Genomic DNA, 15,232 nt, shown 5'->3' with positions numbered 1-15,232 from the left:
GGAGGGGGGCAAACTTCTTTATATTAGAAAAGTCGTTAGATTATTATATTAAATAGACTCAAAGTATGAAATTCACTTTGTTTCTGATAACCCCTTAAACCATTTTTGTGAATTTTTAGAGCAAAAAGTCGCATGGTTTTTAAAATCTGAAAATTGCTTAAATTCTGGTATTCAGAAAATCACCCCTTTGGGGATTTGGAGGCTGGAGTACATTTGTGCCAAATTTTTGAAAAGTCGCAATTGATGAGTCGGGCAAAAATCCCTCGAAACCCTAAACCATGCCCAAAGGAGCAAACTGAATTTATAGCAAGGCAAACGCACAAAATAAAAAGGCACAAATGGAAACTTGGTTTGGTGCAGACAAATACAACCCAAAACGGGCACAATTATAATAATCGGGCCCTTTGTGCATATTCAGAGTTTAAGAAAAAGAAGCAATATCACTGCAGTAGGTCTGCTGCCTGGTCGTGTCTTTGTATCATTTTGGGGGATTGATAATGACCTTCAGATAAATATGTGCGGTTTTACATGTACAGAACATAGGATACAAACAAAATGATAGAAACTACCCTGCAGTAAGTAAATAAATCTAGTACATGTAAATAACATGGGCTGCTTAGTTGACACTTTTTTGATCAAAAGAGCGTAAAAGCCATTCCACCGCAACAAGGTGTACCCAGTCAGGATGGTCCTGTAGATCACCTCGCTACATGCCAGCAGGCCTCAAAACAGACAACGGCGGAGCAGGACCCAGACCCGCCCCTGGAAAGCTATATAGACAAAATGCAAAGCCCAAAAAGGGGTAGCCATGCCCCTGTATGTGCAAAAACCTAAAGCAAACCAAAGAAATGAGCCAGAACGCATGTTGGTATAAGTGCAGTGTGTAGATGCACATTCACACTGTGGCCATTAACAGACAGAACCTAGAATAAAAACCAAATGAACAAATACCCTGCAATAAGTAAATAGTACATGTAAATAACTCGGGGTACTCCGTTGACACGTACTTTGATGCCTGGAAATGTTTTAATGCAATGCTGTGTACTTATTGGTCTGGTGTCAGCTCTGTGGCAGTGTTTGTCCTACACCCGAGTGTAAGCACATTTCTTGTAGACAGTGAGGATCTGTTCTGTCTAGCACATGTGGATGTTGCAGCAGTTGTTAGGCTGTGTCTTGTACTTGCAGCTGTTACAGAGAAAAATTGCCCATTCATGAGTGTTGGGGTTTGTACGTCAGCACACTCTCTGTACATGCTTGAATGATGGCTAGTGAATGTCAAAAATATATCGTATGTCCATCTGAGGATTTAAGTGGAATTTCATGTTAGTACATTAATGAGTCTTTACTCTTCAATATGCACTGAATTCTAGTAGAAACCTCTCGCTAATGGTTTTCCCACATCCTAGGTCGAAGCCTCCTACCCTCCAGTGAAGAAGCTTGTGACTCCAAAATCCATTTCGGTCTGTACCAATGCATCTTTATACATCAAACCTTCACTAACGTCATCCTCTATAGCGAATGCAAGCAGTCGCCGAACACAAGGAAGTGACAAGCACAAAGTAAGTGTCTCCTAGCTGATGGCTGAGAGCAGCCAGAGCTGTCTGGAGGTCTGCTATTGTTACCAAAACTCTTACTTGCTAATATCCGTTTTCAGAGGGTGAAAACAAGAAACAAGTGTCGTTTTATTTCACATTATGAATTTTATCGCTAAGAGCACTGCAAGTTTTCTTATAAAGCTTTTACTAGTGTACAGTGAGGTTACACAAGATTTTTCAGATTTTTGCATTTTTCTAACTTGCTGTCAGTGAATGGAAACGTTCTTGTGTACATGCAAACATAATTCTTCTCACAGCTGAAATACAATACCAAAATAGTCTCTCAGCTGTGTTTTTCAATGGATTTATCAGCGTTTAGATTTAAACAGTTGTCCCCTTTCAGAAAAGTTTTTCCTGGAAGTGAAAAAAAAAAAAAGTTCTTCACTTGCCCTCCTGGGGTTCAGCGCTGAGTCTCCGCCACTGCTCCCGTTATCTCTTATTGTCTGATGCACTGACGTCACGTCGACAGCGCTGCAGACAACTAAGCTCAGCAGCTCTGCTAATGTAGACAAGCCGCTGATGTCATTGGCTGTCAATCTGACATCAGTGCTACACACAATAGACACCCAGTGGAGACTCTGCGTTGTCCCTGAGGAGGGTGAGAAAAGCTTTTTTTTATTTATTTATTTTCTATGACTTATTTATCTATATTTATAGGAAAACTTAACTGGAATTTTATGTGCAGCAATCTGGAACTTAAAATGGTGGTAAACTTAAAGGGTAGCACGGTGGCTCAGTGGTTATCACTGCAGTTTTGCAGCGCTGGTGTCCTGGGTTCAAATCCCACCAAGGGCAACATCTGCAAGGAGTTTGCGTGGGTTTTTTACGGTTTCCTCCCACACTCCAAAGACATACTGATAGGGAATGTAGATTGTGAGCCCCAATGGGCACCGTGCCGATATAGTCTGAATTATAAAGCGCTGCGGAATATGTTGGCGCTGTATACAGGTGCATCTCACTAAATTAGAATATTATCAAAAAGTTACCGTATTTTGCGGATTGTAAGACGCACCCTAAATTTTGGGGAGAAGAATAGGAAAATTAAAAAAACAAACCCCCCCCCCCCCCCCCCCCCCCCCAAAAAAAAAAAAACAAAAACAAAAAAAACTGTGCGTGTTTATAATCAGCTTACCTGGGGGGCTGAGGCATTGGTTGAGTGGGTTCCCAGGTGGCAGGGCCGAGGCAGGAGTCGGGGGGGGGGGATCGCTTCTGCCTTCCAGCAGAGGCAGGAGTCGAAGATGGCTGCTGTCCCCTTGCTTGCAGTACGGTAGGTGTCCGGTGGTGCGGGGGCTCCACCAACATTTTGTAAAAGCCGGAGCCCCGCACCTACCATACTGTTCCATGCGGCGGTCTCCAGAAAATAGCCACTGGAGGCGGCGCATGCGCAATTGAGATCTCAGGAGCCGAGATCTTGGAACAGAGTTCTCAATCTGAGCATGTGCCACCTCCGGCGGCCATTTTCCCGGAGACCGCTGTATGGAAGGTGCGGGGCTACCGCATCACTGGACACCTACCGTACTGCAAGCATGGGGCCCGCAGCCGACTTCCGACCCCTGCCTCTGCCGGAAGGCAGAAGCTTCCGGCAACAGCGAACCTGTGACCCCGCTCCACCAATGCCAGTAAGTGCTTTGAATTATAAGACGCACCCCCATTTTCCCCCCAAATTTGGGGGGAAAGTGTCTTATCTGAAAAATACGTTCTTCAATACAAAAAGTGACACATATATTATATAGTTATCAATTTCAAGTGTTTATTTCTGTTAATGTTGATGATTATGGCTTACAGCCAATGAAAACACAAGTCATCTCATTTGGCCTACTGAAATGTATGTTCAGTAAATGCACTCAATACTTGGTCGGGGCTCCTTTTGCATCAATTACTGCATCAATGCGGCGTGGCATGGAGGCGATCAGCCTGTGGCACTGCTGAGATGTTATGGAAGCCCAGGTTGCTTTGATAGCAGTCTTCAGCTCGTCTGCATTGTTGGGTCTGGTGTCTCATCTTACTCTTGACAATACCCCATAGATTCTCTATGGGGTTAAGGTCAGGCGAGTTTGCTGGCCAATCAAGCACAGTGATACTGTTGTTTTTAAACCAGGTATTGGTACTTTTGGCAGTGTGGACAGGTGCCAAGTCCTGCTGGAGAATGAAATTTCCATCTCCAAAAAGCTTGCTGGCAGAGGGAAGCATTAAGAGCTCTAAAATTTCCTGGTACATGGCTGCGCTGACTTTGGTCTTGATAAAACACAGTGGACCTACATCAGCAGATGACATGGCTCCCCAAACCATCACTGATTGTGGAAACTTCACACTAGACCTCAAGCAGCTTGGATTGTATGCCTCTCCACTCTTCCTCCAGACTCTGGGACCTCAAATGAAAACTGGAACTCTGGGACCTTGTGGAGTGTGTCATTGACTGCCTTCTGGACATCTGTCAAGTTGGCAGTCTTCCCTATGATTGTGGAGCCTACTGAAACAGACTAAGGGAACTTTTTAAACGCTGTGATTGCCATTGTCTGGTAGAAAGTGGGGAGGACTCTAGAGAGGACTCTGAAGAAATGCCCAGTGACTAAAAGCCTAAGGCTATGTGCCCACGTAGCAGATTTGATGCAGAGCGTTTTTGCCTCTGTGGCAGAAAAAAACGCATGCAGATTTACATGCGCTTTTTTTTTCAGCGTTTTTACATGCGTTTTTTCAAGCAGTTTTCCAAGCGATTTTGAGCGTCACTTGGAAAAGTGCTTGACAAGTTAGTCACACAATATAAATCCATGCAACCAGCATGGATTTATAATGTGTGAACAACTGATGCTTTAAATGCAGCATCTATAGTAAAAAAAAAAAAAAAAAAAAAAAAAAGAGAATTAAAACGTTAAAAATAGAAAAAAACCTGTATATTCACCTCTCCGGTCTGCTCCCGGCGGCGATCCTCTCTCTTCGTTGTCCCGCAGTGTACTGTCAAGACCTACGGTGACGTCATTTAGTCAGCTAATGGTCACGCGACCATCACCTGACCGCCGACGTCAGCGGTCGCGTGACCATCTGGTGACTAAATGACGTCACTGCAGGTCCTGACAGTACACCGCGGGACGCCAAGGAGAGAGGACGTGGCCAGGAGCAGACCGGGGGCCGCCGGAGAGGTGAATATACAGGTTTTGTTTGTTTTTAACTTTATTTCTTTTATTTTCACCGCGTGGTAGCCGGGATGAAGAGGAGTTGTAGTCTCCTCTTCATCCTGGGTATCACACGCACCGCGATTATGCTGCAAATTCGCTGCCATTGAATTAAAGTGAAACGCAGCAAATCCACATATACCTGCGGGTTTGCTGCTTTTCAATGTTCCTCAATGGCCGCGAATTTGCAGCGTAATCACGGTAGAAATGATCATGCTGCGTTTTGCAACGCAATGTGAATTCGGCGCGCTAATTAGCGCATCATGTGCACAGCACATCCGAATTCACATTGCTTTGCATGGCAGACTGTTTTACAAGCGTTTTCGCAGCCGTAAAAACTCTACGTGGGCACTTAATCTAAAGGTGATTTCCTAGATTGTGCTACAAAAAGCAATGAATGTGAATACTCCCTCAATGGAGTAATGCAGCGCAAAACAGAAAAGAGCGGCAAATTCATAGGAGCACTGGGATTTTTGCTAAATATTTAGCTAAAATTTTTGCTCAAGTGACAGGTCCACTTTAAAGTCATTTATATTTGACCGTTTTCTTGTGACTTAGAACTTGGCCAATGAGACAAACAGTCACTCTTGTTGAGTTTCTATAGACGTCAGTAATGTCTTAAATGAATTAATTTAACCCTATGGGGAGCTACAGCTATTGTCAAACTGAAATAAACTTTCACAGGGCCCACCGTATTACTAAATGTAGAAATTGGCTAAATAAGGAAAGGATATATCACTGCACTACAGTCCAAATAATTTCATTATTATTTAAACCAAATCACATTGGAGCACAAAGGAAGCAACTCGTCTAAGCTTTATTTTTCAATTATACTTGCCTTTCCTTGTATAAAAGTTAAAAATGTAAAATATATTCATTTTTAATATAAAGGAAGCCTAACCTATCCAACAAAAGCAGCAAAAAATTGCATGGAGTAAGTACCAAAATAAAAATCTCCTGTATGTGTCCTAGAAATCGCCCTAGCTCTAGCTAGTACGATGCAGTTTGCCTTTGCTCACCCTACTGTATCCATTCTAGTGTGTTTTGACTGCAAGAAATATATAGCCTGAGGCGCTATTGCTGTGCAGATATGAGGATGATGATAAAAAATAAATGTGACAATATGAGCATGCCTTACCTTTACAGCTGGGCCAGACAACTTTAATCTTCACAAGTGCTTCTTTGATGCAGTTTTCTGCAGTTGAGAGATGGTATTGAGTAGTAGTTACATTGTGCAGGTGACTAGTCTCTTGCTGAAGTCCTGGTCCCTGACTAGTTTCTGTAGAAGTTTTGCAGGATAAATGCTTTTTAATGAGTTTTTTGTTAAAAGGAATCTGATCAACCCTCCTAAGCAATTTATATGAGCATGCAGGTCACAGAAAGTTGAGTAAAATTATACTTTGATATCTGCTATCTGTCTTATTCCCATAAAATCCACATTATTCTTAGTATGTAAATCTGGCCCCAAAGCTTATTTTAAATGAAAGGGTGTTTTACCAGTGTGAGACATGTAATGACTGACAGTCTGCTCTCCTGATCTACATGTCTCACACTGCTCCCCTTTCCTTTAAAATACGCTCTGGAGGCAGATTCTCAGGGAGATCTATGTCCGGCCCATAGATCTTAACAGCTCATTTCCATATTAAGAAAAATGTGTATTTCTCTGGAATTAGACATCAGATTGCTGATATCAAGGTATCATTTTATTCAACTTTCTATGACCTACATGTCCATATAGACTACTTAGGAGGGGTGATCCTACTGACAGATTCCCTTTAACGTTTCAACTCATGTGATGAATTTCTACTTATTAAATATTTCTTATTTGCAGGAACCACCCAAAAATCATACGCTTGATGCACCAGTCCCACAACGCACAGAGAGGTTAGTATGTCAATTATACTTTAGAATTTAACCCATATATTTAATTCAACAGGGATTAATGTCTGTACTGTATAGCATATTTGTTATGAGCTGCTTTGTATTTGTAACTGGATATTTGTTTTTGTAGGCAGCGGGGAGTTCACTACATTGTCAAACATAGCGGTTTGTGATCAACCTTAAAGGGGTTTGCCACTTTCAGAAAAGTGGTAAAGTGATGTAAAATAAAGCCATACAGTACTCACGCTGCCTCTGCTCTGGTCTCATGTTGTGTCCAACAGTAATGTCACAAGTACAGCATGCATCACCATTGAAGCTAATCACAGAGCTTGGTGGGTTATGCTTTTTAGATGGGCAGTGTAGCTTAGCTCGGTGATTGGCTGCAGCGGTTATGTGTGCTGTAATAGTGAAGCCTCTGCTGCAGGCAGTGCACGGAGACCGGAGCAGTGGGAGAGTGAATGCTGTATAGCTTTATTTCACATCACAGGAATTATTTATTGTCCTTTTTTTATTATTATTTTTAAGTGGAAAACCCAATAATCATTATTGCATGCTATATCCCCATAAGAAAAAAAATAGCACCATCAGGTAACCTGTGTGCTTTTGTTTGTGATATTTACAATTCTACTATCTTGTAGGTAGAGCTAAACCTTTGTCTTTCTGTTCTTCAGCTTCTCCTACCCCAAGTTCAGTACTCCTGCTTCTAATGGCTTTCCATCAGGAAGAGGCGGAGGAAAAATGATGAGAGAGAAAGGCTCTCATTACACTACCAAATCACCAGATGAGGTATGCATTTGTGTATATCCTTATTTTTCTTTACATAATAAGTCTGAGATTGCTTGAATGTGTATTATTTTGTATTCATGGGCGTCACTGGTACATTAATGATCGTTGTCTGCTTCCCTTTAGGAGGTGGAAGCTCCTGATTTGCCACAAATATCTTTACCAATAAGTAAGGCGGCACTTCCAAAGATTTCCTTAAGTCTTCAGATGAAGACTACACCCCCTCCTGCTGCTGTTAGTAAATCTGTTTTTAGCACAGTAAGTTTATTTTATTTCACCCTCTCTCCATTGAAAAAGTGAAAATAGTTGATGTTTTGTTACTTTTCTCCTAACAGGCACAGGCTACCAACTCCACAAGTAATCCCTCGTTCACATTTTCATCTCCCATTGTAAAATCAACTGAATCCAATGCACAATCTCCGGGGTCATCTGTAAGTAGTAATAACCGATATGGTGCATTGCAGGATACCTGCATCTGTGTTTTATCTTGACAATGCTGTAGATATTTTCTTCTATAATGGTCTAATGTAAACCTGGAGCTGGAGTTTCAAATTGATCCAATTCTATTAATGTTATGGCTGGCCGCTAAAAATCAAGATGTAAAATGTTAATTTAAATCATTCCAAATATTTTTTCAGATTTGCTACACGCACAGGTCTCCATAACTAAAAAACAGAGTACTGATGTATAGGATAGTTACCGGCTAAGCAGTTGGCTTCTGAAGCCATGTTGTATTAGAAGTGCCACAGAGGTTTGGATAATTTGAAGTGTTCATATGCATTCAACATGATTCAGTTCAACACTTAAGCACCACTTTTGATCCCACACCATGATTAGCTGCATACAGTACCGACCAAAAGTTTGGACACACCTTCTCATTTAAAGATTTATCTGTATTTTCATGACTTTTAAAATTGTACATTCACACTGAAGGCATCAAAACTATGAATTAACACATGTGGAATTATATACTTAACAAAAAAGTGTGAAACAACTGAAAATATGTCTTATATTCTAGGTTCTTCAAAGTAGCCACCTTTTTCTTTGATGACTGCTTTGCACACTCTTGGCATTCTCTTGATGAGCTTCAAGAGGTAGTCACTGGAAATGGTTTTCACTTCACAGGTGTGCCCTGTCAGGTTTAATAAGTGGGATTTCTTGCCTTATAAATGGGGTTGGGACCATCAGTTGTGTTGTGCAGAAGTCTGGTGGATACACAGCTGATAGTCCTACTGAATAGACTGTTAGCTGCTTTTTTTCTTGCCATAATACAAATTCTAAGTAAAGAAAAACGAGTGGCCATCATTACTTTAAGAAATGAAGGTCAGTCAGTCTGAAAAATTGGGCAAACTTTGAAAGTGTCCCCAAGTGCAGTTGCAAAAACCATCAAGCGCTACAAAGAAACTGGCTCACATGAGGACCGCCCCAGGAAAGGAAGACCAAGAGTCACCTGTGCTTCTGAGGATAAGTTTATCCGAGTCACCAGCCTCAGAAATCACAGGTTAACAGCAGCTCAGATTAGAGACCAGGTCAATGCCACACAGAGTTCTAGCAGCAGACACATCTCTTCAACAACTGTTAAGAGGAGACTTTGTGCAGCAGGCCTTCATGGTAAAATAGCTGCTAGGAAACCACTGCTAAGGACAGGCAACAAGCAGAAGAGACTTGTTTGGGCTAAAGAACACAAGGAATGGACATTAGACCAGTGGAAATCTGTGCTTTGGTCTGATGAGTCCAAATTTGAGATCTTTGGTTCCAACCACCGTGTCTTTGTGCGACGCAGAAAAGGTGAACGGATGGACTCTACATGTCTAGTTCCCACCGTGAAGCATGGAGGAGGAGGTGTGCGGGTGCTTTGCTGGTGACACTGTTGGGGATTTATTCAAAATTGAAGGCATACTGAACCAGCATGGCTACCAGAGCATCTTGCAGCGGCATGCTATTCCATCCGGTTTGCGTTTAGTTGGACCATCATTTATTTTTCAACAGGACAATGACCCCCAAACCCACCTCCAGGCTGTGTAAGGACTATTTGACCAAGAAGGAGAGTGATGGGGTGCTACGCCAGATGACATGGCCTCCACAGTCACCAGACCTGAACCCAATCGAGATGGTTTGGGGTGAGCTGGACCGCAGAGTGAAGGCAAAAGGGCCAACAAGTGCTAAGCATCTCTGGGAACTCCTTCAAGATTGTTGAAGACCATTTCCGGTGACTACCTCTTGAAGCCCATCAAGAGAATGCCAAGAGTGTGCAAAGCAGTCATCAAAGCAAAAGGTGGCTACTTTGAAGACCCTAGAATATAAGACATATTTTCAGTTGTTTCACACTTTTTGTTAAGTATATAATTCCACATGTGTTAATTCATAGTTTTGATGCCTTCAGTGTGAATGTACAATTTTCATAGTCATGAAAATACAGAAAAATCTTTAAATGAGGTGTGTCCAAACTTTTTGTTCTGTACTGTATGTTTTACAAATATTAGCCAATGTGATAAACTTGCATAGCCGCAAGGTATTAAAATTCCATACTGTTACCCCTTCCCACTGATTGTTGGTTGAGGGGCCTGACATGCATACACTTTGCTTCATTATTATTTATTATTATAGCGCCATTTATTCCATAGTGCTTTACATGTGAAAAAGGGGGGTATACATAGCAAAAACACTTACAATAATCTTGAACAAAACGAGTCAGCGACTGGTACAGGAGGAGTCTAAAAGGGATGGGTGAGAATATAGTAGGTGAGGATAGAGCTGGTCGTGCAGCGGTATGGTGGAGCGCTGGTTACTGCAGGTTGTAGGCTTGTCAGAAGAGGTGGGTCTTCAGGTTCCTTTTGAAGGTTTCCATGGTAGGCGAGAGTCTCATGTGTTGGGGTAGAGCTTTCCAGAGTAGGGGGGAAGCACGGGAGAAATCTTGTATGCGATTGTGGGAAGAGGAGATAAGAGGAGTACAGAAGGAGATCTTGTGAAGATCGGAGGTTGCGTGTAGGTAAGTACCCGGAGACTAGGTCACAGATGTATGGAGGAGACAGGTTGTGGATGGCTTTGTATGCTAAGGTTAGAGTCTTGAACTTGAGTCTCTCAGCAATGGGGAGCCAGTGAAGGGACCGCGTGGTAGCCGGGATGAAGAGGAGTTGTAGTCTCCTCTTCATTCCTAGTACCACACGCACCGCGATTACGCTGCAGCGTAATCGCGGTAGAATTGGTCATGCTGCGTTTTGCAAACCAATGTGAATTCGGCACGCTAATTAGCGCATCATGTGCACAGCACATCCGAATTCACATTGCTTTGCATGGCAGACTATTTTACAAGCGTTTTCACGGCCGTAAATACGCCGCAAAAACGCTACAAAAACGCTATGTGGGCACATAGCCTAATAGGTGTAGGTATTAAGGGGGTTAGTAGAAAGTGGAGGACTATAGGGGAAAGAGTGAAAACTAACAAAAACATAATTAAAGGATAGTAAGCAGTTGAAGTGTGGGTTACCTGACTCCTGCCGAACTGCCTCTGAAGTAACTGCCACTTACCGCCATATGACACTTTGTGTATGAAGACACGTGCATGCAACCCCACACGCGTGCACCCCTTATGCAGCTTCTAAATTTGTAGGGCATACTAAACCATCAGGTGAGGGGCATTGTCGGAGCTGCTTTTGGATAAATTAGCAGCTGATCAGCACAGCAGGAGATGGCTGGGTGATCAAAGACAGAGCCAAGAGTATGTGGGTTACACAGAATAACACCTTCCACCATGAGGGTAATGTCTTCAGTGAGGGAGGGACAGACTTGTATCAGTGAGTATTGAATGGAATGTAACAGATGACATATAGCAGAAATATATCAAGCAGAGGAATTGTGCAGCAAGCAGAGATTGGACCATTATATTGTTTCAGGCTACTTGATTTCATGGCTCCTTGAATATTTCATATGAGCCTAGCGGTTACCAGCTACTCTCTCCATCAATCCCTTTCATTAGTCTAACAGTGTCTTGCATTCTGTAAAATGAAAAAGGACCTAGAATGTTACCATGCTGCTTTGTCAAGTCAATTGATTATGAACTTAATTTTACACTGCCCTTTTTTCCAAAGCTTCGCTGCCTTTTTGATCTTGACATTTAAGTGCATTTCTGTTCACAGGTTGGCTTTACATTTAGTGTGCCGGCTATGAAAGTATCATCATTCTCTTCCCAGACGAATAAGAAATCTACTACGAGCAGTCCTGGTAAGTAATTTTGAGTAGCTGGATGAGAGGTTTAATTTCTGTAACCTAATGGTGACACTGCTTTAACTGCTTCCAGGCTGCTCCTACTCTGTATTGGAGTTCTAAAATATCACTGCATAGTAGTGCCGCAACTCGTGATAGTATAGGTTTGGAAGCGGGTATCTGGCTAAAGAAACCCTGTGTGTGCAGTGATGGTAAGCGCTGACTGTTCTGCCTCCTCCATACACGATGCTCATGTGATTGCTGTGTTTAAGGTTAGAGCAGGAGTTTCTGGCTCATAAGAGACCCACACAGCTCTGCTATGTAGCCAGGAGGCTGCATTTCCAGTGTAACCCGGGCTAATATAAGGGATACAAGGGAAATAAAAAATAATTTTTGGGTGGCTTTTCAATATTTAAAATATTTTATGACCTTATGGGGTATACAATGTGTAAAATAAGCGATTAATCAAATTATTAAAAAAAGTGTTTATAATATAAAATATATATAAGTATATAATGTATGTATATGTACACGCAGGTGCATCTCACTAAGTTTGAATATCATCAAAAAGTTAATTTGTTTCAGGTCTACAATACAAAAAGTGAAACTCTTTATGAGTCATTACAAACAGTGATCTGTTTCAAGTGATTATTTCTGTTAATGATTATGGCTTACAGCCAGTGATAACACAAGTGTCATTATCTCAGTAAATTAAAATAATTAACAAAAAACACCTGCAAAGGCTTCCTAAGCATTTAAAAAGTTCCCTTAGTCTGTTTCAGTAGGCTCCACAATCATGGGGAAGACTGCTGACTTGACAGATGTCCAGAAGGCAGTCATTGACACTCCACAAGGTCCCAGAGTTCCAGTTTTCATTTGAGGTCCCAGAGTCTGGAGGAAGAGTGGAGAGGCATACAATCCAAGCTGCTTGAGGTCTAGTGTGAAGTTTCCACAATCAGTGATGGTTTGGGGAGCCATGTCATCTGCTGATGTAGGTCCACTGTGTTTTATCAAGACCAAAGTCAGCGCAGCCATGTACCAGGAAATTTTAGAGCTCTTAATGCTTCCCTCTGCCAGCAAGCTTTTTGGAGATGGAAATTTCATTCTCCAGCAGGACTTGGCACCTGTCCACACTGCCAAAAGTGCCAATACCTGGTTTAAAAACAACAATATCACTGTGCTTGATTGGCCAACAAACCCGCCTGACCTTAGCCCCATAGAGAATCTATTGGGTATTGTCAAGAGGAAGATGAGAGACACCAGATCCAACAATGCAGACAAGCTGAAGGCTGCTATCCAAGCAACCTGGGCTTCCATAACACCTCCGCATTGCCACAGGCTGATCGCCTCCATGCCACGCCACATTGATGCAGTAATTGATGAAAAAGGAGCCCTGGCCAAGTATTGAGTGCATTTACTGAATATATATTTTAGTAGGCTAACATTTTGGACTTTAAAATAATTTTTCAAGCTGTTGTTATTAAGTATTCTAATATACTGAGATAATGACTTTTGTGTTTTCATTGGCTGTAAGCCATAATCATCAACATTAACAAAAATAAACACTTGAAATAGATCATTGATTGTAATGACTCTATATAATATGACTTTCACTTTTTGTATTTAAGAACTGAAATTAACTTTTTGATATTCTAATTTAGTGAGATGCCCATGTATGTATGTATATATCCTACCCCCATAAAGTGTCCAATATATAAAAATTGTTACAGAAAGGGGAGCACATCTTTAAATGTATTTTAGCGGTCCTTTGTAGTCATAAAAAAATCAAAAATGGGAAAGCAGACACTTATTTCCCTTATTTTCCCACTGATGGCCAAAAAAGAGTGTCAGTGACATAAAAATAAAGCCCCATCACCAAAAAGAACAAGGCAAAAATTACTTGACTATCCAAAACAGAAAAAAGGGTACAGCTCTTTAATTGCATGTTTTAAAAAACTCTGATGTGCCTGTAGTGAACAGTAGATGGGCTGGTATTAAACTGGTTAGAGTGGACCTATCACTTAAAAAAAAGAGGGATTTTTAGTACTCACCGTAAAATCTTTTTTGGAGCCTTCATTGGGGGACACAGGACCATGGGTGTATGCTGTTGTCGTAGGAGGTTGACACTAGGCAAAAAAAGAAATAGCTCCTCCTCCGCAGTATACACCCACCTACAGGCACCAAGCTCACCAGTTAGTGGCTAAAGCAGTAGGAGGAACATAAAACAATTAACTATGCAATGCCCAGCGGTGCACAACCGTGAAAACTAAATTAGATGCCCAACAAGGCCAACTGTTCCTATGCCCAAAATCAGGGAGGGTGCTGTGTCCCCTAATGAAGGCTCCAAGAAAGAGATTTTACGGTGCGTACCAAAAATCCCTCTTTCTTTATCGCTTCATTGGGGGACACAGGACCATGGGATGTCCAAAAGCAGTCCCTAGGGTCGGAGAACAAAAAGGTAGCCACAGACTAGGTCTGACTGCAGGCAACCGCTGCCTGCAGAACCTTCCGTCCAAGACTGGCATCAGCCGATGAATAAGTGTGGACTTTGTAAAACCTTGAAAAGGTGTGGAGTGAAGACCATGTTGTGGCCTTACAGATCTGAGAAGCTGAAGCCTGATGGCGAACAGCCCAAGAGGCCCCCACCGCCCGGGTGAAGTGAGCCCTTACCCCGGAGGGGGAGATTTGTCCGAGACGCGATATGCCTCCAAAATGGTCGAACGTATCCAACAGGCGATGGTTGACTTGGAAGCAGGAAGACCCTTGCGACGCCCCTCGGGGATGACAAACAGGGCGTCTGAACGCCGAAGGGAAGCAGTTCTAGAAAGGTACACACGTAAAGCTCTGACCAGATCCAGTTTGTGCAGGGATTTCTCCTGAGGGTGCACTGGGTACGGGCAGAAGGAAGGCAAAACAATGCCCTCATTGATATGGAAAGAGGAGACCACTTTTGGCAAAAAGGAAGGCACTGGCCTGAGCACTACCTTGTCTTGATGGAAGACCAGAAAAGGTGACCGACAAGAGAGGGCTGCGAGCACTGCAACCCTCCTAATAGAGGTAACAGCCACCAGGAAAACCACCTTCCAGGAGAGAAGGGAGGCTGAGATATCCTGAATGGGTTCAAATGGGGGCTGTTGAAGGACGCTCAGGACCATATTAAGGTCCCATGGATCCACCGAGTGGCGATAAGGCGGTGCCAGGTGAGCCACCCCTTGTAGAAACCTTTTGACCGGAGGACGGAAAGCCAAGTTACTTTGGAATAGAATGGACAAGGCCGAAACCTGGCCTTTGAGAGTGCTTAGAGAGAGGGTTTCCTGGCACTAATTAGGGTCTGGATGACGTCCGCAAAACCCGCCTTCTTCAGCACTGCGGCCTCAACGGCCATGCCATTAAATTCAGAGAACAAGAACTCTGATGAAGAATAGGCCCCTGAGAGAGGAGGTCCGATAGTCTCCAGGGGGAGTCGACGAGCAGGTTTACCAGATCTGCGTACCAGATGCGTCTGGGCCAATCCGGGGCTACCAGAATTACCGGTACTCCTTCTGTCTTGATCTTTTTGAGGACCCGAGGTATCAATGGTAGAGGGGGAAAAAGATAGGG

The 15,232-nt window shown here is 42.7% G+C and overlaps 1 protein-coding gene across 1 annotated transcript in view; it reads left to right on the top strand.

Moving 5' to 3' along the window:
* NUP153 (nucleoporin 153) overlaps positions 1-15,232 on the top strand; it is a 61,920-nt gene that overhangs the window by 28,444 nt on the left and 18,244 nt on the right. The window contains exons 9-14 of the mRNA XM_073678814.1: positions 1,407-1,559; positions 6,597-6,649; positions 7,318-7,432; positions 7,556-7,687; positions 7,765-7,860; positions 11,566-11,650. Coding sequence (XP_073534915.1) covers positions 1,407-1,559; positions 6,597-6,649; positions 7,318-7,432; positions 7,556-7,687; positions 7,765-7,860; positions 11,566-11,650 — 634 coding nt within the window. The remainder of the gene's footprint in view (positions 1-1,406; positions 1,560-6,596; positions 6,650-7,317; positions 7,433-7,555; positions 7,688-7,764; positions 7,861-11,565; positions 11,651-15,232) is intronic.

The sequence above is a fragment of the Phyllobates terribilis genome, unplaced genomic scaffold (genome assembly GCF_046119375.1).
Source record: "Phyllobates terribilis strain yellow unplaced genomic scaffold, ASM4611937v1 Scaffold_4__5_contigs__length_816908805, whole genome shotgun sequence".
In the NCBI taxonomy this organism is placed as follows: domain Eukaryota; kingdom Metazoa; phylum Chordata; class Amphibia; order Anura; family Dendrobatidae; genus Phyllobates; species Phyllobates terribilis.
Note: the sequence above shows the minus strand (reverse complement) of the source record. Positions and strands in the feature narration are given on the sequence as shown.